Source organism: Dysidea avara, chromosome 7 (genome assembly GCF_963678975.1).
Source record: "Dysidea avara chromosome 7, odDysAvar1.4, whole genome shotgun sequence".
Taxonomy (NCBI): domain Eukaryota; kingdom Metazoa; phylum Porifera; class Demospongiae; order Dictyoceratida; family Dysideidae; genus Dysidea; species Dysidea avara.
Window position 1 is genome coordinate 3,289,359 of NC_089278.1, and position 27,331 is coordinate 3,316,689.

The 27,331-nt window shown below is 38.8% G+C and overlaps 7 protein-coding genes across 8 annotated transcripts; 4 read left to right on the forward strand and 3 right to left on the reverse strand.

Moving 5' to 3' along the window:
* Window positions 1–906: 906 nt before the first annotated feature.
* On the reverse strand, window positions 907–2,406 carry LOC136259885 (N-acetylglucosamine-6-sulfatase-like). Its single transcript, XM_066053441.1, has one exon. It carries the CDS (start codon window positions 2,404–2,406, stop codon window positions 907–909), a length of 1,500 nt encoding a protein of 499 aa, XP_065909513.1.
* A 1,322-nt stretch (window positions 2,407–3,728) lies between these two features.
* LOC136262418 (N-acetylgalactosamine-6-sulfatase-like) lies at window positions 3,729–5,478 on the reverse strand. Its single transcript, XM_066056680.1, has one exon. It carries the CDS (start codon window positions 5,425–5,427, stop codon window positions 3,952–3,954), a length of 1,476 nt encoding a protein of 491 aa, XP_065912752.1. The 5' UTR covers window positions 5,428–5,478; the 3' UTR covers window positions 3,729–3,951.
* Window positions 5,479–5,634: 156 nt separating this feature from the next.
* LOC136262419 (uncharacterized) lies at window positions 5,635–8,477 on the reverse strand. The gene is made up of 9 exons (XM_066056681.1): window positions 8,091–8,477; window positions 7,884–7,965; window positions 7,714–7,830; window positions 7,597–7,658; window positions 7,469–7,541; window positions 7,355–7,410; window positions 7,229–7,301; window positions 7,040–7,169; window positions 5,635–5,980 (listed from the first exon to the last, which is right to left on the reverse strand). The coding sequence occupies exons 1-9, from the start codon at window positions 8,430–8,432 to the stop codon at window positions 5,776–5,778; spliced, it is 1,140 nt and encodes a 379-aa protein (XP_065912753.1). The 5' UTR covers window positions 8,433–8,477; the 3' UTR covers window positions 5,635–5,775.
* On the forward strand, window positions 8,114–10,105 carry LOC136262420 (uncharacterized). The gene is made up of 9 exons (XM_066056682.1): window positions 8,114–8,652; window positions 8,705–8,816; window positions 8,875–8,982; window positions 9,077–9,147; window positions 9,217–9,286; window positions 9,334–9,389; window positions 9,432–9,504; window positions 9,552–9,717; window positions 9,773–10,105. Exons 1-9 carry the CDS (start codon window positions 8,587–8,589, stop codon window positions 9,951–9,953), a joined length of 903 nt encoding a protein of 300 aa, XP_065912754.1. The 5' UTR covers window positions 8,114–8,586; the 3' UTR covers window positions 9,954–10,105.
* Window positions 10,106–10,135: 30 nt separating this feature from the next.
* On the forward strand, window positions 10,136–11,914 carry LOC136262422 (methanethiol S-methyltransferase-like). The gene is made up of 6 exons (XM_066056685.1): window positions 10,136–10,239; window positions 10,900–11,039; window positions 11,094–11,272; window positions 11,321–11,423; window positions 11,476–11,578; window positions 11,632–11,914. Exons 1-6 carry the CDS (start codon window positions 10,171–10,173, stop codon window positions 11,806–11,808), a joined length of 771 nt encoding a protein of 256 aa, XP_065912757.1. The 5' UTR covers window positions 10,136–10,170; the 3' UTR covers window positions 11,809–11,914.
* A 2,064-nt stretch (window positions 11,915–13,978) lies between these two features.
* Window positions 13,979–20,056, forward strand: LOC136262423 (methanethiol S-methyltransferase-like). Its single transcript, XM_066056686.1, has 6 exons — window positions 13,979–14,133; window positions 18,049–18,188; window positions 18,237–18,415; window positions 19,468–19,570; window positions 19,622–19,724; window positions 19,789–20,056. The coding sequence occupies exons 1-6, from the start codon at window positions 14,065–14,067 to the stop codon at window positions 19,963–19,965; spliced, it is 771 nt and encodes a 256-aa protein (XP_065912758.1). The 5' UTR covers window positions 13,979–14,064; the 3' UTR covers window positions 19,966–20,056.
* A 1,236-nt stretch (window positions 20,057–21,292) lies between these two features.
* On the forward strand, window positions 21,293–27,318 carry LOC136262424 (methanethiol S-methyltransferase-like). 2 transcript variants are annotated; one of them, XM_066056687.1, is made up of 6 exons: window positions 21,293–21,422; window positions 25,458–25,597; window positions 25,646–25,824; window positions 26,727–26,829; window positions 26,881–26,983; window positions 27,052–27,318. In XM_066056687.1, the coding sequence occupies exons 1-6, from the start codon at window positions 21,354–21,356 to the stop codon at window positions 27,226–27,228; spliced, it is 771 nt and encodes a 256-aa protein (XP_065912759.1). In that variant the 5' UTR covers window positions 21,293–21,353; the 3' UTR covers window positions 27,229–27,318. The 2 variants fall into 2 exon arrangements, with proteins under 2 accessions (XP_065912759.1, XP_065912760.1); XM_066056688.1 differs by having other exon boundaries at window positions 26,881–26,926.
* The last annotated feature ends 13 nt before the right edge of the window (window positions 27,319–27,331 follow it).

Sequence of the window (27,331 nt, forward strand, 5' to 3'; positions counted from 1 at the left end):
GCAAAGGTAGATCGAAATACTCTAATAGAGCAGTCAACTAGAATGCCCTACCACCTCGTGTAATTGTTGTGATTATAATCATTATATGTACTACTCATTTTGAGGTCTATAAATAATAATAATAATAACTGCCCTAAAAGCTCACATTTTGTGTTACTTAGTTTACCTGTACCAACACAGTAAAAATAGTCTAAAATCATATCTCAGAGTGTTAATACCTGAAATCCAGACCCCCTAAATGTTTCAACTTCACATAGCTGCACCTCTTAACTTTATATAGCCTGCAAGTAGCCCACTGGGCCTCAATCAATTCCTACCATATAAAATGTCAGCTTTTTTTTGGTGAAAATTGTTATCAGATTCAATCTCAAAAATTTTCTTGGGGAGCATGCCTCCAGACCCTGTATATTTAAGCGTGCATGTAACAGAATAATTTGGAAATCTGATAATTATATTATTTTTCTGCATACTCAAAGGTTTTGGTGAAGTAATTTTATATGGATCAGACTGCTTTACAGGCTCCTTGAGCCTTCTTTTACCTGTACTATGTACCAATACAGCCCACTATGTGGACACCGTCAATCACTAGCTGTGTGATGATATCTGAATTGTCTTTGTTTTCTTTGTCCATCTCTTCAAGATCTTAGTCTGTGTATAATTAACAAATTATAGCGGTCAGTGTTTACAGCTCCAATGATATGACTATGGAGTTACTGAGTGTGCTACACAGATGAATTATCTACTGTGCGATGTGCTGAGAGCTATATGATTATACAGGCAGATAATATGCAGCTATTATTATAGACATGCAATTGTTTTGTCACATGTGTAGCGTATGTGAGTCACATAATACACTACACAAACATTCTGTAGTAAACACAAAAACATGTAGCTACACATGCATAATCAAACACAGTTGCTACCACTACACATCAGTTGTTGTTGTAGGAAAGAGTGTAACTCATTCACCAGGTTCTTGTCTTCTTTGTCTGTACCATGCAAGTTCACTTTCTGGTAAGGATCTACTGACATGTCAAACAATTCACACTCCACAGCTGATTCAGTGAAATATCGTTGGTTATTGTTCTCATAGTACTCCACATAAAGATAATTGTGGGTCTCGTTAACAAGACGAACACCAATATAAGTGTTGTTAGGACCATCAATATAGTGTTGATATCTTATCACGTCACCCAGTGACCAGTACTCTAAGGTATGTTTATCTCTCCAGGTGCTTGCTCTCTTATCTGAGCCCCACTCACTTTTCTTGATCATGGTTTCAAATGAGTGCCCATCCATGGTGTCTGGAGGAGTTCCTCCTGCAAGTGTAATAATGGTGGGTGCTATATCAACCATTCCAGCTACAAATGCCGGTGATGATTTTGCAATCCCTGGACCTTTCACAAACATGGGAACTCTGATGTCATGTTCGTATGGTTGTAGCTTGCAACTAGGTAGATTAAACTGTCCAAGCTGAAAGCCATGATCACTGGTAAACAAAAAATATGTATTGTTCAATTGTTTGTGCTGTTCAAGTTTATTTACCACGTCCATCATCAGGTCGTCTACTGACAACAATGTTCGCCATCTGTTTTGGAATAACTCATCAATTTGAGGGGCAATCTGATAAGGATCCATCGGACTTTGTAGCCTCATTATTCCATGATGATCTGTTGCAGTATAGTTGTAAATGGGACTACGAGGAGCAAACATGTAAGGAAGAGCATTTTCATACTGAGGGGCTGGAGTTGCTGGTACGTGTGGTGCATGAGGTGCTATGTATGCAAAGAATGGCTCTTTCTCCTTCAAGGAATTCTCCATAAAGTTCAGGGTAGCATTAGCTATGATGGTAGTGAGATAATCGGACGGGTTGTCACCATAAGTTCTTAGCTTGCCATTGTCACTCATCTTATTCCCATAATATCTGTTGTCATTGCACATGGTAAACCATCGATCAAATCCTGGCATTGGAGCAGCACCAGAGGCCTTACAATACGACTCTACACCTGGTGGATTGAGATATTTTCCAAACTGCCCAGTCCTATATCCCAACTTCTTCACGTACATTGCTATGCTTTTCTCTTCAAAGTCACTGCTGGATGCATTCATGTGCATACAGGCTGGTGGACTGTGCCCCTTTGCGGATTCGTTGTATAAAATGTTATGAGGGAACCGACCACTAATAAGAGTTGAACGACTGGGGCAACACACTGGCGTGTTAACGAAGAAATTCTTCAGGTAAGCTCCATCGGAAAGAAACGCCAAGGTTCGTGACATCGGAGACATCCCTCCAAGCAACAGATCCTGATCATCAGTTAGTAACAGTACGATGTTCGGCTTCTCTGCTGCGAACACTGCAGACTGTAAATAGATCAACAGTAGGAAGTAGTAAACTAAAACCTTCATCCTTCTTTGGTCGGTATATCACCAAGTCACGTGTCAAACCACAATAATTCTCTATTAGAGCAGTCACCACCTTTACAATTTGACCAACTTTGAAGTTCACAATATTTTCCTTCAGAAATGACTCAAAAAGCTAATTTTGACAATTGCATGTACAATATAATTGTATCTTGTGTTCAGAGTCATATGACTTAGCTACACTCTACCTCAACCTGAAGACATGCCTTCTACCAATTCTTCTATTGACTCCATCAATATCACTGAAGAAGAAGTTTACAGTGCTACACTATCTCTTGATTCTAAAATGGCAACTGGTAACTATTGATGGAATTAGCTCTGCAGTCTCAAGAACTGTCAGTTGATATCTTAACACTAATATTTTCATATGCCATTTTCTATTGCTGTCTTCCTCTCCATGGTCTGCCTTCTGAATGGTATAGATCTATTGCATTATCCATATTTTCAAAACTGGCAATAAAAATAGTGCAAATTATAGACAGCAGTTATATCCTTACTTTGCATTATGTCCATTCATGACAAAGTCATTAGCTATAATATATAAATTCTTACCTCACAATTTGATTTCACTGAAAGGACTCAAATGCAACTTCTTACTTCTTTAAAAGTATCTATGTATGAGCATAAAACCCAAACATGCAGATTTGATCTATTTAGAGCTTTCAACCGCAAGTTCTTCACAATGAACTGCGAATCAGTAACCTGTGGTGGTGGTTAAATCATATCTCAATAATACAATGGCTGAGTCAATGGTTCATATGCAACAATACTGCATGCAGTCTTATCAGGTGTGCCCCAGAGGAACATCCTTGGACTATACTTAGTGTTCCCAATTTACATTAATGACTTGTTTCTATCGATTCATCACTCCAATGCGTTATCTTTTGTAGATGATATAAAATGCCACTATAAACTTATTTTTAACAACTCAGCTCCCTCAAACTCCAGCTGGATGACCTCTATTTGACTGCATGGTTTTATTTATCTTTCAACACTATAACAAAGTACAAAGTTCCCTACTTCTTATAGCATTAATGATTCCCTGATAATGTCTAGCAACACTCATCATCATGACATGATCTTCGTACGATCCACTGCTATCTTCAGTACAATTCAACAGCATTTCATGAATAACTTTGATCTAGACAACCAACACAGTTTCCATTTACAACTTGTCCCTGCAGCACCTGCTCCAAATATCCCAGCCATGCACCCACTCTGATGTACATAGCAGTCAATCATACACTTGCTTGTTACCATAACATTTCCCAAAGGGCCTGAAGTTAGCTAAATCATGATTATATGAGTGAGATGAGCAAATGTAACACTGGTATATCTCCTTCACACTATGCAAAAATTACAGCATATAGCTAGAACATTCTGTTTTAAGGTCAAGCACCAGACTGGGTGCACTAAAACTATGGGACAGTAGGAGAACATACATTCATGCTTATAGCATCTAAATTCAAATGAGAATGTGTGTGAATTTGACGGTAGAATGATCATCAGTACAAATATATAATATTATAATCAATCAGAATTTAGACAGCCCAATTTGTGGACACTATTGATCACTGACGATCTCCACTGTTCAGCCTGGGCCAGTAACTGGGTAGTAATGTCTGGATAGTCTTGAGCTATGTCCTTCGTCTCTCCAAGATCTTCAACCAAATCATAAAGCTCATGATGTTGTACTTCACCTTTGCCATACACTGCCATTAATTTGTATCGGTCTCCGGCTATTGTGACATTATAATGACCATCAAAGTCTCCACCAGGAATGGCAAATGCCCAAGAAATAGTTTTGTTTCTACTTTGCTCTGTTCCATGTAGGAAAGGCAGTATGGAGGTGCCATCCATTGGTCGGTCATCCCGGGGTTTGGTCCCTAATATGTCATACACTGTAGGAAGTAAATCACTGGACACAACTGCAAACCGTGACACCTGATTACTTCTGATAACTGCAGGCCATTCTATCATTCCTGGAACCCGGACACCTCCCTCAAACAAACTACTCTTACGTCCACGAAGGCCATTGGTAACTCCCGGGGTATGTCTTGCTGGCCCATTGTCACTAGTAAACCAAAACATGGTATTGTTTCTAATTCCCAACTCTTCCAGTAGTTCACGCAATCGTCCAATAACAACATCTAGTGCTGAAATAGCACCATAGTAATCTGCTTGGTCAGAACTGTAGTTCTTTTTTAGGTACAATTGTCTATAAAATTCTGTTGCAATATAATGTACATGAACTGTGTGAAATGGCAAATAGAGAAAAAAAGGTTTTCCTGACTTCACCTGCTCTCTTATAAAAGTTTCACTTAGGTTCCAAAGGAAGTCAGAGTCATCTCCAGGAACAGCATCAGGCCAGCCTAAAATCTCATCAGATTTGTTAGTGTGATAATTCATACATGCTGTTTCCTTGGCTGGGTAATGGCCATGTAGACAAATTGAGTGAAAACATCCACAGTTTGGGGTACAAGTTGGAGTGGATCGTTCGGTTGCCCACCACTGGTCAAATCCATGCAGTCCTGGATGGGAGACTGGCCACTTTTTGTTACCTCCAGTAATTGGCACGAAGTCCCCTAAGTGCCACTTGCCAAACATTGCTGTGGAGTAGCCAAACTCACGGACTACTTCGGCAACTGTGATTTCTGTGAGGGGCAAGGCCAGTGGTTCTGGAACTGTAAAATCAGGTGCATTGGTACCTCCAGTGGTACTCCACACACAATATCGATTGTGGTTTCGTCCCGTGAGGACCGTGCCCCTAGTTGGTGAACAGCGTGGACCACCGCTGTAGTACCTCTGTAGGAGTATGGTGTTCGGAGACTGTGCCATCTTATCGATGTTCGGTGTGAATGCATTTCCTCCATTGTACTGAACGTCTCCCCAGCCTAGATCGTCCGCCATCGCGAATATGATATTGGGTAACTCATTAGCGTACACTGTATGTAAAAGTAGTAATGATAGAATGGCGCTGAAACGTATATACGAGACCACATCCATCCACTCTGTAGTTGGTAATTCAGTATATTGAGATTTCTAAATCCACCTTGATTATATTTCTAGGTTAGCTGTTAATTGATACAGTATCGTTTTGAAATCATCAAGGATATTGTCAGAGTATGGTCTGTTCCACAGATGAACTAGATCGTAATCGTGCATTCTTTCAGTATAGCATGCACAAGGCTTACATGTGCAGGTCGTACCGAGTGGCTTCATCACATATTATATCTTTAAAATTAAATAACAATTTTACAACACATTATGTACTAATTAAGGGACACATTGAAAAATTTAAACAAATCAAAAATATGTAGCTGTTTTTGATATAAAATAACAAAAAAAAAATTGTTACTGAACAACAGGGTCTGTGGTGGTGTAGTCTGGCCACTCAGGATGGATTGAATAGTGGGAAGTAGGTATCCTGGTAGCACCAAATAATGCTCCACCATGGTAGACTTTCGAAGGTGGATTACGATTAGACTTGAGGTGCCATAATGCTCCACCAGGTTTGTATGGTGCTGGTGGTGGTACAGGAATAGCATGACCTTGTATGCTAGCAACACACACACATTGTCAATCAACTGCTTTGAGTGTTGTGCACCATGTAATACACACTATGGGATAGTAGGAAAACTTTTCAATGTGATACAAAGAACAATTTAGGCTTTGTAGTTAGAAACATACAGATTGCCTTATAGTGTGGCGTTGGTGCTGTCAAAAGTCTTAGCTACTTTTCAGTGAAGGTGGCTAGATAACCACAAAACTTGGGATTTTGTTTAGTTGTGTTACATTTTTGCTAGTCCTTATGCTATTAGGGATCATGGAGGTTTGCACCTTCACGCAAAAAATATTGACCAGAAACCAGCCTCACAATGCACCTTCATGATGTCTTGGCAGTATTGGTTAGGTATAACCAAGTCCAAAAATGCCTTCAATACAACCTGAAATGATTCTACAAAATGTAGGCTTGATTTTTTCACTGCTCGACATTGCTTCAGCCTGACAAGTGCCTTTTGGCATACCACAGTACATACAATACATGCTTCATGGACCTACCCATGTCCTCCTTTGTGTCCCATTTATCTTTGTTGACAGTGCAAGGTGTCAGTTCATGATAGCACCATATGATGGTTTCCCTACTTACATTTGTAGCTGGGTTTTCTGTTGTGACTGGATTGATTACAGAGATTCTTCTTGTAGTGTTCCAACATAGCTGAGAACAAAGTGTAATGGCCACTTCGCTACTTCAGTAATTGATAGTTGGGACACCATTTAGATGAAAATAATAAGCCTGGCACCATTCTTTCTTGTAATGCGGTATGTGCGGGTTCACCAGTCATAAAAAAAAGTAAACAAACAAGTACAAGGAAAATTAGGAATTCTAAGTTCAATTAGGGATCAAAGAAATACAAACAAGTGAAACAAGGGAGGTCTCCTACACCTAAAATATGCTAGTAGAAATTCAGTTATGTGCATAGACTGAATTAGGGATTAAATGTCCATGCACTAGTACATCTTCAGGTGTACGTAGGCGACCTTCCTTGTTTCACTACTTTCCCTTAAAATTCCACTTTATGGTGGTATAGTGTACAACACAAGAATACAAACTAACCTTTGGTTCCCAAATGTGGATGAAGGTCGTATTCCTGGGGCAGAGATGGTCCTTTTCATTGTACGTGTTGACGGTCGATCTCCCTGTCTTGATCCCATAGTAGTAAAGAGTCTAGCTGCTACTTCACGTTCTAGAACGTGTGGATTAAGACAGTGCCACCATGTTAAACAGCAAGCTACTAAACCAAACCTTCTTCGTTGGCACCTTGGAGCCATCCTTCAACAGCTTTTGCTGCATCAGGCTGTAAATTCTTGTGAATGGCCTAATTGAGCATTCATGAATAACAAAGAATGGATACTGATTACTAGTACTAACGTTTTTCATGGATCTATCTTCTGCTGCCTTCAGCATTCTGAGAACAGTATCTTGTTCTGTTAGGGTAAAATTGCAGTAACCAGTGTCAGTAGTGTTTATGATACAGTTAGTTACCGTCTGGGTTAGCGTCTATTAACCATTCATCAAATGCACCAACACTGTGTCGTCTAACTGTACGTGCCAAAATCTACATCATACAACCAAGATATAATTATGACACTAGTCAATAATCAAAAACATACTTCACTAGAAACTGGACGAGAACTTGGCCGTTGTTCATAACCCTGACCCACTATTCCTGAAACTATAACAGAAGGTGTCTTAAGCATGCACTTAACAGCTACTGTAATTTTACTAACAAGCTTGTTGTTGCTGTCTTGCAGCTCTTTGTGCTCGTAAGTATTGGCCATAATCTTTACTGCTTGGCTCTGGCATTGGCAACTGCATCCTTTCAAATGATCCTACAAACTCATCATCTGTAACATGAAAGGTTCACTTCACAAGAGTTGCAAATAACCTCTATCTTTACCGCCTAGACCGCTCGGGTTGTCATAATCGCCAGGTCTTCCAGAACTTATCACCCTAGTCGGCGCCTTCCAAGTCAAGAAATTCTAAAGAAAAACAACAAACCAATTAGCTACTGACCTATATATCTTATTGTAACAAAAAATATTTACAACTGAGTACATTTGCGGGCGGAGTTCGAAAGCCCGCAACACTTCGAAAGCCAACTCACTCGTGAAGGGTGTGGGTTGTGCCTTCGTGTTGGGGAGGTGGGCCTGCACTCCGGGGGTGTCGTGTACTTCCCACGGAAATCGGCCGAATACATAGTTTTAAAGCGATCTTGCTTCTCCGATTTCGTGGCTCCGGGAATTATTTTCCTAGAAGATGTGTGCTGTTTGCGGATGTTATGTGCCGACGTGGTTCGCTGTTTGAACTCTTTTTGTATCACTTCAAGTTCGTCCTTTAACTGAACCTCTTCATCAGGCGGAGTAGAGAGCCTTGCAACTGCTGACTTTACTCTTCTACGCTTTGGTTTTGCATCCTGCCCACTTGCATTGGACTCCAGGTTCGCCATCTTTCGTTGCTAAGGCTGGAGTTTGTGGGCGTGACTATACTTTGATGTGGCAGCTAACTCGTCACTGATTGGTGAATATGTGTTAATATCACCCTGCAAACAACACTTGTGCTACTGGTCTTTGATTGAGAGGAGGAAAACGTAGAAAGTTAGTATGAGTTTGACAGAAAGAAGTAGGGGTGGTAGAGATGGGGGGCGTGGCACGCGCGGAATGATTCAAGTAAGAGAGTTGTATATTCGTTTCTATGCACTGATTTGTTATGATATTCCAGCAAGATGTGCGGCCACTCCAAACTGCACGTCCCTTAACACGAGAAGAATCTAGGGAGTATACAATGGACATCTCGGAACGATTTTATGACGATTATCGCTCGCGCAGAAACAGTTAAGACATTGTTAGCACTTCCTCGCTGTATATTATCACTTCATTTGCGATACACAGCTGGGGATGCCAGAAATGAGGTGACAACAAAGCTACAAAAGTTGCCGGCGTTTGATCCCGAACTGTATAAAGCAAATGCCTATAGAAGTCTTGCTTATGATCCACTGAGTAAGTTGACAATGCTGATTGGTGTGTGTGTGTGTGTGTGTGTGTGTGTGTGTGTGTGTGTGTGTGTGTGTTGCTAACTCTCTGTATTGTGCAGGACCTGTGCCATCCGGACTAAATTTTGATGAGGTGCTGCATAGACAACTCACTGCAACTGGTGGACCCAGAGTAAGTACCAATCAATTTATCAGGACTGCATGCATGCCGAGTCTTAATTCTAAATCTTTACTGCTATAGCCATCAAGTGCTCAAAGACGCTTATCAGATCCTGGTCTTAACCGATATCCTGTCATTGAGCCAATACAAGGTATGTATAAGCATTGTCACTAACTCTAATGTTACTGATACATTCAGATTCTTTACCACCTCCGAGACCCCCAAGTAGAAGACCCAGATCTGCTCTTCAGAAGGTAAACATCTTGAAATGTGTTGTCACTCATCAGTTTGCATAGCAACTGGATGGAGCAATTAATCCATCGCTGGTCCCTGCAGTAGAAGACTGGTTGGAGAATGCAAGTGTAAAGGGTATGGTTGTGTGTTAACTTGAAAAGGTGCCAGTGGCTGTTTGATAGACCGAAGTATTGCTACTAAAATGCTCCGCACTATTAGTCGAGAGGGTCAGCAACGTGAGCCTGTCAGCAATCCTTCTGCTGTCAAAAGAAGAAGCTCAGGAAGAATACAATCTGCTAGACTAAGTGAAGACAGAGTCGTGAAAGGAATGTACAATGAACTCAGCAAGTACGTGAAGAGTCTTGTGGTTACAAAATTGTATAGCTACATTGTTCTGTTTCAGTCAACCGTTGTCTGGTCTTAAACCACTGCCACAAGTTCCATCTGGAAAGAAGTTGCCGCGGTCAAAGTCTGAGACCACAACTAAGGGGTCCATGTTTGCATCCTCTCAGCGTACCCAACCAGCCCATTACACAATACATCCTGACTGGACATCTGAAGCAGGCACGCATAAAAAATTGTAACTATTAAACTGCATGACTATATATGTTCTGACTATACTATGGTATGACTACACATGCACAATTGATTGTCTTTGTTACATATCATCATGTTGCTAATGTACAGTTAAATAAAATTATATGGATTTGCATGTAGTACACCCATTTTTTAGTAAGTCACAATTGCACTAATTACGAGTCAGAGGCGCCCGCGGGTCACGAGCACTTGTCACGTGTTTCAATGAAGGACCACATACATTTATCGTGTGCCGTTACATCCTTCATCCTTGCGTTAACATCACAAGTTTATGTGAGTTATATTCTGTTGTTGATGTTCTCAGTGAAGATTGCATATAAAACTGTTGGTGACTCGTAGACTCTACCTTCCGTGTCACCCTCCAGTGCCCAACTGGTATAACAATATTTTAATAAGGCCACTCCAATTGGTAATTATGTTTCTGGTCCACCGCCCGCATCCTTTTTTGGAGAATGTGAAATTTGGGAAAATGCCCGCATCAGCTATTTGAAAAACCTGGATTTCAGAAACAAATATTGGGCTGCAACAAGTGTGCTAGATCTAACTATCTAAGTATTTTATCAGTGAAAACCTGCAAGAAATGGGCGGAGTGTATAGTACTGATCGATATACTCTAATAGAACAGTCAGTAAATCACACAAAAAATACTCTAATTGAGCAGTCACTTCATTGTTGTTTCGTTGCTGAATTCCGCCCGCCCGCACCTAAAACTGATTTTCAAAGGACCAGAAACATAATTACCAATTGGAGTGGCCTAACTGTTTGCGTGATTTAATTGCCTCGGCATAGTGCATGCTTGCTTACAAATTGCAGCAGTAGCAACGGCAACCTAGAAACAATAGAAGAATTTTAGAATGTGCTATATGCATGACATTGTTGATTTGATGTGTTTGGTGTCTCACTATACTTAGAATGATGTTGTAAATATACTAGTTAGCAGGATGGCTGACTAACACTATTGTACCAGTCACAATTGATAGCAAGCCATCATCATGGGATTCTCTTGTACTACTACCTGGTTCTCCATTCATCAATAACATATTACTGATAATGGTGTTTGTATTACAACACAGGTATATGGGTGTTTATGGTATATGAACTGTTCAAGTAATGACATTCATGTATAGCCTAATGGCAAGGAAGGCATTCAAGACCATGATTGATACCTGCTTCCCTGAAGACTTTGAGCGAGTAGTGTATAATGTAATGACTGTGGTGGTTGTTTATCTGATGTTCTTTTTGTGGGAGCCACTTCCTGATGTTATTTGGAATGTTACTATCCCATGGTTGAGATATACAATAATAGGTTAGCCTATAACTCTAGTTGTTGTGTAGTTGAAGATTGTCTTTGTAGCTGTTAGACTGGGCTTTGTGATGGTGGTACTGAAATCGGTGGCAACTCTGGATAGACTTATACTGTATGGTATTAAACAACCGCTGTGTCGTGTGCAGAACAAGTAAGCTTGATTCTTCAGTGAGGAGTAGTTTACTTTAACTGTGATTTTACAGACAACTTCCCAAAGTGTCACTGGTAAAATCAGGGATGTTTGGAATTGTACGGCACCCTACAATGGCTGGTTTGATGGGAATATTTCTTGTCACACCGACCATGGTAACACACCTTATAACAGTGAGCATTTATGTCATTTACTTATACACATGCAGACGACTGGTCAATTATTGTTTGCCATCACCATGACAATGTACATAATGATTGCAGTACTGTGCTTGGAGGAACGTGATCTTGTACATTATTTTGGCTCCAAGTATGAAGAGTACAAGAAAACAACTCCTGCATTTATTCCTTCATTGTGGAGGAGTCATAAATTAGCTAGTGATTGACAGTTGACTTTTTGTTACATCATGAACAGCAACTATGCATACAATTCATATTGTGTTGTGTTCTTTGAAGCTGCCAGAAATAAAACAAGTATAGCATTATACTATAGCCAGTGAAGTGCATGTGTAGCAAGTACAGGCTAGAAATTTTGCTTCTGCATGGCTCACTAGCTACTTGCATTCCTTTTCTGAAAATCAGAGCCTGCATTGTTTTAGATATAAGGATGGATCTGTTGGTTTTTGATTATCAAATTCAGCCATTTGCTAACAGTTTCAAAGTAGATAAAATCCTACAAGAAATTGGTATATACTACACATGCAGTACTATATATACTCTAATAGAACAGTCATGCAGCTATAATTATGAGTATATATAGACGCTTTCTTTGTTAGCCTGCATTAACGTTGCTTTATATAAGCTTTCTTTGGTTTTTGTCTATATAACTATGGAGCTACGTAATATTATAAATTCTGCTTCAGCTCAATATCCAAAACTACATGCACCCCATGCATAAATATCTATATATTATTATAAGGATGCTTGTTTATGTGCACACTTGGCTATACTTGAATATGGGCATGGTATTATCACAATTTCCAAAAACATGACATCAGCATATTGCTTTCCTTTTTGCCTCTGAAAAAGCCCTATATACTCTACCTCACACTTTTCAAGCTATGTGCATGCTCCTCATGACCATGCATATCTATATTATTGTGAAGCAGAGCAACTCTAATTAAGGCATTGATTTAATTTTCAGGAAACTATATCAAAAGAACAGCACACATGCATACTTGACTGATCCATCCAATATGCTGCTCATATACACATTAATATCACTGATGGATACACTGTAAAGGCTAGTAATCCTGCAGTCACTTAGTATGCATGATGGGTCTTGGCTCCTTCAGCTACCAAATATTAAGTGATTGCAGAAGTCATCACTGATACCTCATCATATACTTTTGAATTTACTTCTTTTTTAGACAATCAACCTCAAGTGACAAAATGCCATCATTTGCGATTCATATATGCACCAAAGTGTATACAAGTTGAGAACAAACTTGATAGCTGTGCTGAGTTTCAGCTCATGTACATCATTATTATCATACTCAACATTCTACGTGGATTTTTTTTTTTTTGTTGAAACCATCAATATTGATGTAGTGATAAAAACAAAACAATTACAACACCTCTGTCACATGCGACTGCATGGCAAGGAAAATACAAAAGGAATACAATAAAATAATTAATTTGTCCAATTTACATTATTACGGGCAAAAAATATTCTCTGAGATGAGCTAATGGCAATGGCTGCTGCTTAGGCTATTTGAATATGGTTTGTTCATGCATAATAGCTTTCATAGCACTGTTAAGAAAGTGGCAAGACAACTAATTTCCACCGTGTGGTACTCACACGAAAAACCTAAACGATCCAGTTCAGCAACAATCTGCAGGTATTCTGACTTTTGTGCTTTACGATTGTGTGCAGCAGTAAGGTCATGCGCAGCACTGGAATTAAAAGAACAGGTAAGCTCAAGAAGGGAAATAGTTTTTAATTCCTCATTGCAAACAACAATATCTGGTCGATCAGTATGATGACACTATGGTGGGTGGAATGGTGGCAGGTGGAGCATCAGATGCACGCTTGCCATCTACATCAGCATAATTATACTCTAACATTGAGGATAGCAGCTTGTAGTTCAGATATCAGACATGTCTGTACAACATCATGTCGATAGGTATACCTTCCTTGCTGTAAGGCCACAGGGCAGCCATTCAGCATATGGTGACAGGTAGATCTTGGTTAGCTACCTGATATAACACAAGATAGTGCCACTTTGTTCTGCCACATGCAGACAGCTATAGCTACTATATCTATCAGTTTTGTAGAGTAGCCAGGGAATTTATCTCGGAATTTATCAATCATATAGCTAATCTATGGCTCTACTGAGCTAACTAGTTACTATAATGTATACATTTGATCACGATGATTTGAACTTATTTACTAATAACTTACTAACATTACTATAGACTCTTAAATCATTGTAGCTAGCTAATACTTGTAAATCTTTGTAAATTCTTTTTTTTTCCTGGGCACATCAGCAGAGCTGTCTGCCCAGTAATAATAAATAAATAAATATACATCACATTGTTTTCCTTCCCTCCGGTACAGTGTGTCAAGATGACCAGTCTGCAGAGTCTGTGTGTTAAAACCGACAGGAGCACAACTGTGATCACGTGACTATTTCTTGGAGATGAATGCTTACCTACATTTACTGTGTGCTATGACGTCCTTCGTTGTCACCTTTACATCTATGATATACGTGAGTCAGTAAGTATACACACAAGCTTGTGTAGCGTAACAGGTCAAAGGACAGGATGAAGTACTGCTCGGTCATGCAAGGCGGAGGTCAAGGCGGAGGTCAAGGCAGAGGCTCCGTACAAAAAAAAAAATCAAACAACAAAACGGTCTGGTCACACTAGACTACATGAGAGACGGATCAAAACTGGGATTGAAAAGTGCATGGCTTTTCCTATACAAGTTACTTTGCCCGAAAAACGTGGTGGAGGTTGATCAGCTACCAAACCTTCTAAAATTGAGGCCCAGTTCCTATGCATTAATATCTCTACAACACTATCAGTTAGTGTAGCCATGGTACTAAGACCTGTCCTTCTTATTATGTGGTGAAGAAACCACTGCACCTGGAGTACATCATTACAGCAGTTTATGGAATTCTTAATGGTAGCAAATAGAAATTTGGGTCATTTGACTGACAATTACTCACAATTGCTACCATTGTTCCAATAATATGAAACCTACAGGAATGTGATTCTTTTCTCTGTGTAGTGGCAGAGCTAGGTTGCAGCAGCTGAGATTTATGGTATACGTAGTGAATAGAGTGCACAACCTATCCACAAATAGCTATGAGTCATTATAAGTAGTACTTAGACTATATGGGAAGGTTAACATATCTACCGTTTGATCTGATGATAGCCCTATGGAGCTATCAATTGTGCCATTGGACAGCAGCTTTTGTGGTGCCATGGCTTGTGGTAATGAATTGTCACCAGTGCCATTCAGCGAATTATCACCATCTACCTCTGTTTGCTATCTGGGAACACTGCTTCACTTGTAAATTAGCTACTTGCCTAGTTTGCAATGCATAAAATTGCTATTCCTGACAGTGCTCGCTGTTGTGTCAAACCTTTGTGCTCTCTATGGCAATGTCTTATTCCTTGGGCAGTGAAGCAGATCATCAAATACTTGTTATCTCGGTGTCTATTACTTGGGTCAGTGTTTCTGAAATGTATACCACAGTTTATAGATGTGAAATTCCATTATCATTTTCTCTTGCTGAGGCTAGAAAATATATGGCGATATAAGAACCACATGGATCTCTTTAACATGAGCTGCTTTAGACACTTTTGACAGCATGGCTTCAACAGCATGGCTTTAGACACTTTTGACAGCATGGCTTTGACAGCATAGTTAGCTTAGTATACAAATTCAGAACTGTGCAATCTTGTTTGTTAGAAATATAGCAGTTTTCACAGTGAGTGGAATACCAGTAGTGAAAAAACTACTCCAGAATTGAGGTTTATGCTTATGTGTACACTGAATTTGGTAGGTCTTATGATGGACGGGTCTATCAGAGAAAAAAAATGTATGGCTAAGTAACTTATTGTTGAAATGGTAATGATTTGAAGTTGTATGTTACTGTTTCTGAGTGCTAGTGTGCTCCTGAACATCATAATATTTCTTTACTTGGTGACTCAGCTACATGTGAAAACTTTTTTCATGCATACTGTACTATATATAAAAATGGTCTAGAAACTTTACTCTTATGGTAATGTTCTCCTCAAGACAGGCTTATCTTAAATTTTCTCTGGGTCTGAATATGATAACTTACATATGTAGTGTTATCCCACTGGGGACTTGATGAGAGGGCTAAAAATGTGAATACAATGAGTAAGAATCATCAATTTATCAAAAAAGGTCGGTCAAGAATCTGGCAAAGGGATTGCTTTAGGTGCAAGAAACAGGGTGTGAGGGTATAGCCCCAGAAACTGTAGACGTTCAAAAATATTCAAATAGTTAGCTGTTACTCTATTAGTAGTGCATTTGACTGTTCTATTAGAGTATTTCAAGCAAATACCTTGAGATTGTGTGACCCAACCATGAGACCTGGAGTATTCATTGAATCCACAAGACCATAGGCAGCTGATTTTACTGATACAAGTGTGGCTTACGTATTAATAATGATATCAGGTGTCTTGTCCGTGTAATCAGTACATGCATTGTATTCATGCCATGGCACTCTATATCTATGGTCCAGCTCTTCTGCCACAGAAAATTTTACCTTCATGTGTTACTAAGCATATAGCTAGTACACCTAGCTATCAGTGGTAACCCTCGCCGCTGTACTAGCCAGTATAGCCCCTCTCTGAAATTCTCTCTATACATATATCTATGGTCTAGTTGGACCAATAATGATGATAAAAATGGTCCTACCCAAACATAAATGGTCAGAACCTAAATCCATAGATCTGTATCTCCAAGTGTCTCTCCATCACTCTGAGTGCTTTGAACCAAATGTGATATTTTACTCAAAATGTCTCACTTTAATAAACTCTACTAATGAAATCTCTCACTCTGCTTAGTACTGAATTTTAGCTAGATATTCATGTCAACTTGGTTCTCGGACCTTTATATTTGTACCTAGCTACAGATATAGTGTGAGGCAAAACAACCTGTGTAGTTTAGTGACTGGTGTAGTTTAGCGACTGGTGCAGTTTAGCGACTGGTGCAGCTTAGCGACTGGTGCAGTTTAGCGACTGGTGCAGTTTAGCGACTGGTGCAGCTTAGCGACTGGTGCAGCTTAGCGACTGGTGCAGTTTAGCGACCGGTGTAGTTTAGGGACTGGTGTAGTTTAGTGACTGGTGTAGTTTAGCAACTGGTGTAGTTTAGTGACTGGTGTAGTGAAGGGTAGGTCATGGACAATAACTGTCACACTGATGGAGATCTACGCTGAAAATAATTTACTAGAAGATGTGTACCATATCTTAGCAATAAGCTATACAAGGATGACTCTACCCAAAATTAAAGTTGGAAGAAAGCAAACAAATTTGATGATGAGATAATATTCAAGAAGAAACAGAAAGAAGATTTAGCTATAACTTAGCTACTGATTCTCTAGCTCAGTATAGCTAGTCAGTGAATGTGTGGGAAGTTAAGTATGTCAGAGCAAGGAAAGAACAGCTAAGAATTGTTCATGTACTGTCAATCTTAGACACCCAAAAGATACCAAGAAGGTAGTACCTTGAATGCTTTGAGAGACAACAACTGACAACTCACACAAAAATGACAATAGAATTACAGTGGAACCTCAGTTATCCAAACCTCTTAGGACTAGGGGTGGTCCATAACTCTGAAAAGTCTGAAACTGTGTATAGCAAAAAAAGTAGTACAAACTGTGTAAACCAAATAGCATAAAAACATCAAGGGCCATCCAAATAGAACAGTCACTACTCTAATAAAGTAGTCATTTCCATAGTTCCAGTTAACCAAGAATCCAGATAAGTGGGGTCTGGACAACCGAGGTTCCACTGTATTGTGATGTAACTAGCTATTTCTTTTCTTTCACTAAATTAGTAGAATGTCCCAAATGACAGTGCATCTCTAGGCTTGCTAATCTGATATATTTTTGTTCAACTAAAGGTCTAGGCAACAGAGGCTACTTAGTAACAGAGTAAGCTGTAGACCTTCTGAAACATCTCTCGCACAATTGTTTCATTATTGAAAGTGGAAGTTTGTAGTCACAACACTCAACAAAAAATGTTGTTGATATTGCAGAAATTCAATACCATTACCATCAACAATAACATCAACAAGATACCATCACCGCTACAAACTGATTCAGCTGTCCTGTCGAAAAAACCCTTTCAAATATTCCTTTATCCCAAACACAATCCCCACGTGGAACAAATTACCCAGCATCGTGATTGACTGTAACTCATTAGATAATTTTAAGTATAATTTAGATAATTACTTTGATAGCACAATAACTATATGATCTTGTCGAATTGTACATCTGTGTATAACCTTCGCTGAGCAAAGTTTCACAGTAATGGTAAATAGTAATAATAATTGGATGATTCACATAATCACGTATATGCTAAGATGCACAAACACACAAATGTTTGTCATTGCTTTTTGATACTATGTATCTTTATTACAGTTAGCAGGATGGCTGACTAACACTATTGTACCATTCACAATTGATAACAAGCCATCATCATGGGATACTCTTGTACTACTACCTGGTTCTCCAGTCATCAATAACATATTACTGATAATAGTGTTTGCATTACAGCACAGGTAGGTATGCATATCAATGTTTGTTGTGTGTTGTGTACCCACCCACAGTCTAATGGCAAGAAGAACATTTAAGAAAACAGTTGAGACTTACTTTCCTGAAGACTTTCACAAAGTATTCTATAATTTAGCTACAATGATGGCCATATATGCCATGTGCTTTCTATGGGCACCTCTTCCTTATACCATCTGGAATGTTACCATCCCATGGCTGAAATATTCAATATTAGGTTAGTCATTCATACATTTATAATTGTAACAGTATAGCTGAAGTAATGATGCGACTAATCAACATTTTTAATCTTACCATATAAGTAATTAAAGAAGGAAAGTCATCATGGTGGTATCGCTAACAAACCTATATGCAACATATTATATGTATAGGTAGTCCTGCAAAAGTTTTTTTCCCTATAAACTGCATATACAGTGCTCCCTCAATTATCCAACCCCCTTGAGTCCAAGTCATGTTCCAGATAATCAAAAAGTTTGCCCATTCATTTATATACAGAGCCCTGTTTAAATACTCTAATAGAACATACATCTTAGACGAAATACTCTAATAGAGCAGTCATTTCTACTGTTCAGATAACCGAGTGTTCGGATAGTAGAGGTTCAGATAATCAAGGGAACACTGTAAAAGGTGGTACACTGGGTTGCGCATCATCAGTATGGACAGCTTAGAAGGTAGATCCATAGTGTTGACCTGGTACTCTTCTGGTTAGATTTGTTGTGACCACAGCAGAAAGGTGTATCCTTAGGCTTCAATGCAAGTTTTTTTCCATAGAAAATGTATGGGAGACAAGTTATGTAGTTTACTACGTAAAGATGCCAGCTGTAGTAGTTTATTGGCCATACTATATATTGACAATACAAAGTGATGTAATCACACATAAGTCACTTGTTTTTGCTTTGTGTTGTGGCTACCAATGGAGGTGTCTGGAGAACCACCCATTTGTTTTATTTACCCTATTACAATAAACCCACTATAAAACTGCAGCATTCTTTGAGCCAAGTTTCTTCTACTTTCAAAAAATCATTTGACCTCTATGTAGGATAGGTCTAAATTTTTTAGCAAATATTTGCTGTTTGATCTAAAACCTTGAAATCAATGATGATGCTTAGGATGTATGAAGGTACAGGTGGGGATGGAGATAGCTTCAGTTGATTTGCAATACAAGGAGGGTAACATTCCTCTAAATATGTGATTTACTTAGTCACTATTAAATACGCTAGTTGGACAGGCACAAATGTCCTTAATTGTATTTACTGTAACTTTTTGTAGCGGTGAGACTGAGTGTACTATTGCTGGGGCTGAATGCAATAGGGGCTATTGACAGATTGTCATTGTATGGCATCAGACAAGCATTGTCTCGTGTAAAGAACAAGTAATTTTTGTGAATTTTTTTCTAGCAATGTTTAACTATGGTCACCCACAGAGATCCACCTGGAAGAAAACTAATCACAACCGGGTATTATGGAATGGTACGACATCCAACAATGTCTTGTGTGATGGCGGCATTGTTTATATCACCTAATATGGTAGCACACTTCACTCTATATATGGCAGTTCTATTAATGTACTTTATGCCATCTACCTTCATAGGGGTCTGGTCAATTACTATTTGCCATCACCATGACAATCTACATTGTTGTTTCAGTACTGTACTTGGAGGAGCGTGACCTTATACATCAGTTTGGCTCCCAGTATGAAGAGTACAAGAAAACAACTCCTGCATTTATTCCTTCATTGTGGAGGAGTCATAAATCAGCTAATGATTGACAGTCGACCTTTTGTTACATCATGAGCAGCAACTATGCATACAATTCATATTGTGTTGTGTTCTTTGAAGCTGCCAGAAATAAAACAAGTATAGCATTATACTATAGCCAGTGAAGTGCATGTGTAACAAGTACAGGCTAGAAATTTTGCTTCTGCATGGCTCACTAGCTACTTACATCCCTTTTCTGAAAATCAGAACCTGCATTGTTTTAGGTATAAGGATGAATTTGTTGGTTTTTGATTATCAAATTCAGCCATTTGCTAACAATTTCAAAGTAGATAAAAATCCTACAAGAAATTGGTATGTATAGTTTATATACTCTAATAGAACAGTCATGTATGCATGCAACCTTTCTTTGGTTTTAATCTGCATAACTATGGAGCTGCATAATGCTATAAATTCTGCTTTAGCTCAGTATTCAAAACTAGTTGGGACCATGCACCCATGCATAAATGCTATTATACATACTAGTATAAGGATGCTTGCTTATGTGCACACTCGGCTATACTTGGATATGGGATTATGGGCATGGTATTCTCACAATTTGATCCCCTTTCCAAAAACATGACATCAGCATATTGCTTTCCTTATAGCCTCTGAAAAAGCCCTATATACTCCACCTCACACTTTTCAAGCTATGTGCATGCTCCTCATGTCTTTATTATCATGTATATGTAGAAACAGAGCAGCTCTAATTAAGACGTCGATTTAATTTTCAAGCAACTATATCAAAAGAACAACACACACACACACACACACACACACTCATACTTGACTGATCCATCCAATATGCTATACTCAAAATTACACTATAATGCTGATGGATACACTGTAAGGCTAGTAATCCTGCAGTCACTTAGTATGCATGATGGGTCTCGGCTCCTTCAGCTACCAAGTATTAAGTGATTGCAGAAGTCATCATACCTCATCATATACTTTTGAATTTACTTTGTTCTAGACAATCAACCTCAAGTGACAAAATGCCATCATGTCAATTGCAATTCACATGCACCAAAGCGTATACAAGTTGAGAATAAAATTGATAGCTGTATAGTTTTAGCTCAGTACATCATTATTATCATACCCACACATTCTACATGGAGTGGTTAGCTAGCTACCTTAGAACCTGATATAACACAAGACAGTGCCACTTTGTTCTGCCACATGCAGACAGCTATAGATAGCTATGTCATAGCTATCTATCTATTTTGTAGAGTAGGGAATATATCAATCATAATCTATGGCTATACTGAGCTAACTAACTACTATAATGTATACATCACATTGTTTTTCGATTTGGGTTCCCTTCCCTCCGGTACAGTGTACCACTAAGACAACTGTCATCACGTGACCATTTTTAGGGATACTCCTCGGGATACTCGGAGAGATGAATGCTTACCTACATTTACTGTGTGCTGTGACGTCCTTCGTTGTCACCTTTACATCTATGATATACGTGAGTCAGTAATTATACACACAAGCTTGTATGTGGGTAGATAATCTATGGGAGTATGGCGTAACAGGTCAAAGGACACGAGGGATGATTGAAGTACTGCGCTCCGTACAAAAAAAAATCAAACAAACAAACAAGTAAGCAAAAAAAAACAGTCTGGTCACACTAGACTACTCGAGAGACGGATCAAAACTGGGATTGAAAAGTGAATGACTTTTCCTATAGACCTTATTCACTGAATTAATTTCGTAGCGCTTATAACCCGTTGCGAAGGAGTTGTCCGCCAATGTTCGCCATTTGCAGTACCTAAACCATGGTAACATCACAATTCTCCGCCAAATTCGCCATTTGCAGTACCATAACTATGGTAACATGATAGCAACGGTCGTGCTCGCCCAGTTTTAGAACTCAAAATGGCGTCCAAAACACTATCGTCATGGTGAATGTGGACCCTTGTATGGCTTTGCGTGACATCAGAGGGCGCTTACTGTTCTAAATGAATAAGGTCTATACTAGTTATTTTACCCGCAAAACGTGGCAGAGATTGAATCATTGATCAGCTACCAAACCTCTAAACTTGAGATATCTCTATATACAGTTAGTGTAGCCATGGTACTAAGACCTGTCCTTCATATTATGTGGTGAAGAATCCACTGCACCTGGAGTCATATACGATCTATGCTGGAGTACATCATTACAGCAGTTTATGGGATTCTCAATAGTAGCAAATAGAAATTTGGGTCATTTGACTGACAATTACTCACAATTGCTACCATTATTCCAATAATATGAAACCTACAGGAATGTGATTCTTTTCTCTGTGTAGTGGCAGAACTAGGTTGCAGCAGCTGAGATTTATGGTATACGTAGTGAATAGAGTGCACAACCTATCCACAAATAGCTATGAGTCATTATAAGTACAGTGTAGTACCTAGACTATATGGGAAGGTTAACATATCTACCCTTTGATCTTATGCCCTATATATGGAGCTATTAATTGTGCCATTGGACAGCAGCTTTTGTGGTGCCATGGCATGTGGTAATGTATTGTCACCAGTGCCATTCAGCTACCTCTGTTCTTTGCTATCTGGGAACACTGCTTCACTTGTAAAGTAGCTACTTGCCTAGTTGCTATAGTATTTAAAGGATGCAAATGCTGTGCCTGACTGCTCGTTGTTGTGTCAAACCTTTGTGCTCTCTATGGCAATGTCTTGTTCCTTAGGCAGTAAAGCAAATCATCAAATACTTGTTATCTCGGTGTCTATTACTCGGGTCAGTGTTTCTGGAATGTATACCACAGTTTATAGATGTGACATGCCATTATCATTTTCTCTTGCTGAGGTTAGACAGAAATATATGGCGATATAAGAGCCACATGGGTCTCTCTAGCATGAGCTGCCTTAGACACTTTTGACAGCATGGCTTTACCATAGTTAGCTTAGTATACAAATTCAGAACTGGTTTTCACAGTGAGTGGAATACCAGTAGTGAAAATTACTCCAGAATTGAGGTTTATGCTTATGTGTACACTGTAGTTGAATTCGTTAGGTCTTATGATGGACGGGTCTATCAGAGAAGGAAAAAACGTATGGCTAAGTAACTTATTGTTGAAATGGTAATAATTTGAAGTTGCATGTTACTGTTTCTGAGTGCCAGTGTGCTCCTGAATATCATGATATTTCTTTACTTGGTTACTCAGCTACATGTCAAAACTTTTTACATGCATGCTGTACTATATATAAAAATGATGTAGAAACTTTACTCTTATGGTAATGTTCTCAGGCTTATCTTAAATTTTCTCTGGGTCTGAATCTGATAACTTACATATGTAAGTGTTATCCCACTGGGGACTTGATGAGAAGGCTAAAAATGTGAATACAATGAGTAAGAATTATTTAGTCAATTTACCAAAAAGGTTGGTCAAGAATCTGGCAAAGGGATTGCTTTGGTGCAAGAAACAGGGTGTGGGGGTATAGCCCCAGAAACTGTAGACATTCATAAATATTCAAATAGTTAGCTGTTACTCGCATTTAACTGTTCTATTAGAATATTTCAATCTTGTTTGCAAATACCTTGAGATTGTGTGACCCAACCATGAGACCTGAGTATTCATTGAAATCCTTGAAACCATAGGCAGCTAATTGTACTGATACAAGTGTGGCCTACCTTTAATGATGACATCAGGTGTCTTGTCCGTGTAGTCAGTACATACATTGTATTGGTCCAGCCATGCCATGGCACTATATACCGTATTGCCTTGAATTACGGCTGGTCTCGTATAAATGCCTGGTCCCATTTAGTCGCCGGGGGTATACAGCATCATAACAAAAATAATGCCGGGTTTCAAATAAACACCGGGTCTCAACTATACGTCTAGTGCATTCATTATTTTTAACAATTCCGGGCGGTGTTATACACGATGAAGTGAAGAATATTTTATAGAGTTCCTTTAAAAGCTTGAATCTGTGAAATATGCTGAGGGAAACATCAAGGAGAGTCCAGGAGAGTACAACACCAAGGTATGAAGTTGACTCGTGAATGCTGATCTCGTATAGTCGCCGGTCCCGGGGTAAAAAATTACTTGAAAGAAACAAACGCCCAGGCCGTAATTCGAGACAATACGGTATATAATCTATGGTCCAGCTCTTCTGCCACAGAAAATTTCACCTCTATATGTTACTAAGCATATAGTACACCTATCAGTGGTAACCCTCGCCACAGTACTAGCCAGTATAGCCCCCCTCTGAAATTCTCTCTATACATATATCTAGCATAAATTAATGGTCTTGTTGGACCAATAATGATGATAAAAATGGTAAATGGTCAGAAACTAAATCCATAGATAACTGTATCTCCAAGTGTACTCTGAGTGCTTTGAACCAAATATGACATTTTACTCACTTTAATAAACTCTGCTCATGAAGTCTCTCACTCTGCTTAGTATTGAATTTTAGCTAGATATTCATGTCAACTTGCTTTATATTTGTACCTAGCTACAGATATAGTCTTGTGAGTGTGAGGCAAAACAACCTGTGTAGTTTAGTGACTAGTTTAGTTTAGTGACTGGTGTAGTGAAACTATACAGAGCTATTAGAAGGGTAAGTCATGGACAATTACTGTCACACTGATGGAGATCTATGCTGAAAATAATTTACTAGAAGATGTGTACCATGTCTTAGCAATAAGCTATACAAGGATGACTCTATCCAAAATTAAAGTTGGAAGACAGCAAACAACTTTGATGATGAGATAATATTTAAGAAGAAACAGAAAGAAAGGTTAGGTATAGCTTAGCTTGCTCTGACATACTTAACTTCTTTCCTTGCTCTGACATACTTAACTTCCCACACATTCACTGTACTGAGCTATAGAGAATCAGTAGGAAAGAATTGTTCATGTATGCCACAAAGACTGTCAATCTTGGACACTCAGAAGATACCAAGAAGGTAGTACCTTGAATGCTTCGAGAGACGGAAACTGCATGACAACACACACAAGAATGACAAATGGAATTACAGTGGAACCTCAGTTATCCAAACCCTTTGGAATCAGGGGTGGTCCATAACTCTGAAAAGTCCATATCTCTGAAACTGTATAAATAACCAAATAGCATAAAAATTTTTAAAATATTGATACTACCCTAATAGAACAGTCACTACTCTAATAGAGCAGTCATGCCTGTAGTTCGGTTAACCAAGAATCCAGATAGGTGGGGTCTGGATAACTGAGGTTCCACTGTGTTGTGATGTAACTAGCTATATCTTTTCCTTCATCTCAATAGGCTTGCTGATCTGATATATTTGTGTTCAACTAAAAGGTTTAAACAAATAAATATACAGAGACTATTTAGTAACAGAGACCTTCTGAAACATCTCGCACATTTTTTATTCAGTATCATTGTTGAAAGTAGAAGTTTGTAATTACAAGGGGCACTTAACAAAAAATGTTTTTGACATTGGGTGATTCACGTATATGCTAAGACACACAAACACACAAATGTTTGTCATTGCTTTTTGATACTATGTATCTTTATTACAGTTAGCAGGATGGCTGACTAACACTATTGTACCATTCACAATTGATAACAAGCCATCATCATGGGATACTCTTGTACTACTACCTGGTTCTCCAGTCATCAATAACATATTACTGATAATAGTGTTTGCATTACAGCACAGGTAGGTATGCATATCAATGTTTGTTGTGTGTTGTGTACCCACCCACAGTCTAATGGCGAGAAGAGCATTTAAGAAAACAGTTGAGACTTACTTTCCTGAAGACTTTCACAAAGTATTCTATAATTTAGCTACAATGATGGCCATATATGCCATGTGCTTTCTATGGGCACCTCTTCCTTATGCCATCTGGAGTGTTAACATCCCATGGCTGAAATATTCAATATTAGGTTGGTCTTTAGTGGTGGATTCATACATGTATAAAGAGTGTGATAATTGTAACGGTATAGCTGAAGTAATGATGTGCTAATCAACACTGTTTCACTGCTGAATCTTACCATATAAGTATTTAAAGAGAAGTCATCATGGTATCACCAACAAACCTACATGAAACATTATATGGTAGCTAGTCCTGCAAAAAATTACGGATTTTTTCTCCTATAAATTGCATATAAAAAGTGGCACACTGGGTTGCGCATCCTCAGTGTAGACAGCTTAGAAGGTAGATTCATTGGTTTCATAGTGTTGACCTGGTGTTCTGGTTAGATTTGTTGTGATCACAGCAGTAGAGCATATGCTTAAGTTTCAATGCAAGTTTTTTTCCATAAAAAATGTATGGGAGACAAGTTTCGTAGTTCGCCATGTATAGAAAAGTGTTCCAGTTCATTAATAAAATGGTTTTTGTTCATTGTGAGATGCCAGCTATACTAACACAGTTATTCTGTTATTGACAATACAAAGTGATATACTAGCTATTACAAATGCAATTGTGGCAAACCTATACATCAAACTACAGCATTCTTCGAGCTCAAGATTCTTCTACTTTTGAAAAACCATTTTACCTCTCTATATAGTAATTATAAGTCTATGTCAGTAAAATATTTGCTGTTAGATCTAAAACCTGATGATACTTAGGATTTATGAAGGTGAGGGTGACGGTAGATTCAGTTGATTTATAATACAAGGAGGTAACTTGCCTCTAAATGTGATATGAAGTGAGTATTTACTTAGTCACCAGCTACCTACCGGACTGAAATTTATTTTGCCAGTTACTATCAAACAAACTAGTTGGACAGGCACAAATATCTAACTAATTGAGCTTGTTGGTAGTGTTCACTGTAATATTTTGTAGCGGTAAGACTGAGTCTACTATTGCTGATGATGAAAGCAGAGGGGGCTTTTGACAGGTTGTCATTGTACGGCATCAGACAAGCATTGTCTCGTGTAAAGAACAAGTAATTGTTGTGAATTTTTGTCAAGAGGCATTTAGCTATGGTCACCCACAGAGATCCACCTGAAAAAAAACTAATCACAACCGGTTATTATGGGATGGTACGACATCCAATAATGTCTTGTATGATGGCAGTACTCTTTGTATCTCCTAATATGGTAACACACTTCACACTATACATATATAGCAGTTCTATTAATGTACTTTATGTCATCTACCTTCACAGGGGGCTGGTCAATTACTATTTGCCATCACCATGACAATCTACATTGTTGTTTCAGTACTGTACTTGGAGGAACATGACCTTGTACATCAGTTTGGCTCCCAGTATGAAGAGTACAAGAAAACAACTCCTGCATTTATTCCTTCATTGTGGAGGAGTCATAAATCAGCTAGTGACTGACAGTTGCTAATGAATGTGCACACATAGCTACTTGTCATCACATGTGCCTGAACTTCATATAGTTTCACAGTTGTACGCATATTCCCTTCATTGTTGAGCCTGG

Bases quoted from the DNA above. Each gene is read 5' to 3' on its own strand.
- LOC136259885 (XM_066053441.1), bottom strand. From the start codon at position 2,406: ATGAAGGTTTTAGTTTACTACTTCCTACTGTTGATCTATTTACAGTCT.
- LOC136262418 (XM_066056680.1), bottom strand. From the start codon at position 5,427: ATGGATGTGGTCTCGTATATACGTTTCAGCGCCATTCTATCATTACTA.
- LOC136262419 (XM_066056681.1), bottom strand. From the start codon at position 8,432: ATGGCGAACCTGGAGTCCAATGCAAGTGGGCAGGATGCAAAACCAAAG. The intron at 7,966-8,090 runs GTGAGTTGGCTT...GTTTTTCTTTAG, and splicing joins ACAACCCACACCCTTCACGA to AATTTCTTGACTTGGAAGGC. The intron at 7,542-7,596 runs GTATGTTTTTGA...TGTATGATGTAG, and splicing joins CTCGTCCAGTTTCTAGTGAA to ATTTTGGCACGTACAGTTAG.
- LOC136262420 (XM_066056682.1), top strand. From the start codon at position 8,587: ATGAGTTTGACAGAAAGAAGTAGGGGTGGTAGAGATGGGGGGCGTGGC. The intron at 8,653-8,704 runs GTAAGAGAGTTG...ATGATATTCCAG, and splicing joins GCACGCGCGGAATGATTCAA to CAAGATGTGCGGCCACTCCA. The intron at 9,148-9,216 runs GTAAGTACCAAT...TTACTGCTATAG, and splicing joins CTGCAACTGGTGGACCCAGA to CCATCAAGTGCTCAAAGACG.
- LOC136262422 (XM_066056685.1), top strand. From the start codon at position 10,171: ATGAAGGACCACATACATTTATCGTGTGCCGTTACATCCTTCATCCTT. The intron at 11,273-11,320 runs GTTAGCCTATAA...TTGTCTTTGTAG, and splicing joins GTTGAGATATACAATAATAG to CTGTTAGACTGGGCTTTGTG. The intron at 11,579-11,631 runs GTAACACACCTT...ATACACATGCAG, and splicing joins TTCTTGTCACACCGACCATG to ACGACTGGTCAATTATTGTT.
- LOC136262423 (XM_066056686.1), top strand. From the start codon at position 14,065: ATGAATGCTTACCTACATTTACTGTGTGCTATGACGTCCTTCGTTGTC. The intron at 19,571-19,621 runs GTAATTTTTGTG...GGTCACCCACAG, and splicing joins TTGTCTCGTGTAAAGAACAA to AGATCCACCTGGAAGAAAAC. The intron at 19,725-19,788 runs GTAGCACACTTC...CTACCTTCATAG, and splicing joins TGTTTATATCACCTAATATG to GGGTCTGGTCAATTACTATT.
- LOC136262424 (XM_066056687.1), top strand. From the start codon at position 21,354: ATGAATGCTTACCTACATTTACTGTGTGCTGTGACGTCCTTCGTTGTC. The intron at 21,423-25,457 runs GTGAGTCAGTAA...TCTTTATTACAG, and splicing joins CCTTTACATCTATGATATAC to TTAGCAGGATGGCTGACTAA. The intron at 25,598-25,645 runs GTAGGTATGCAT...ACCCACCCACAG, and splicing joins GTGTTTGCATTACAGCACAG to TCTAATGGCGAGAAGAGCAT.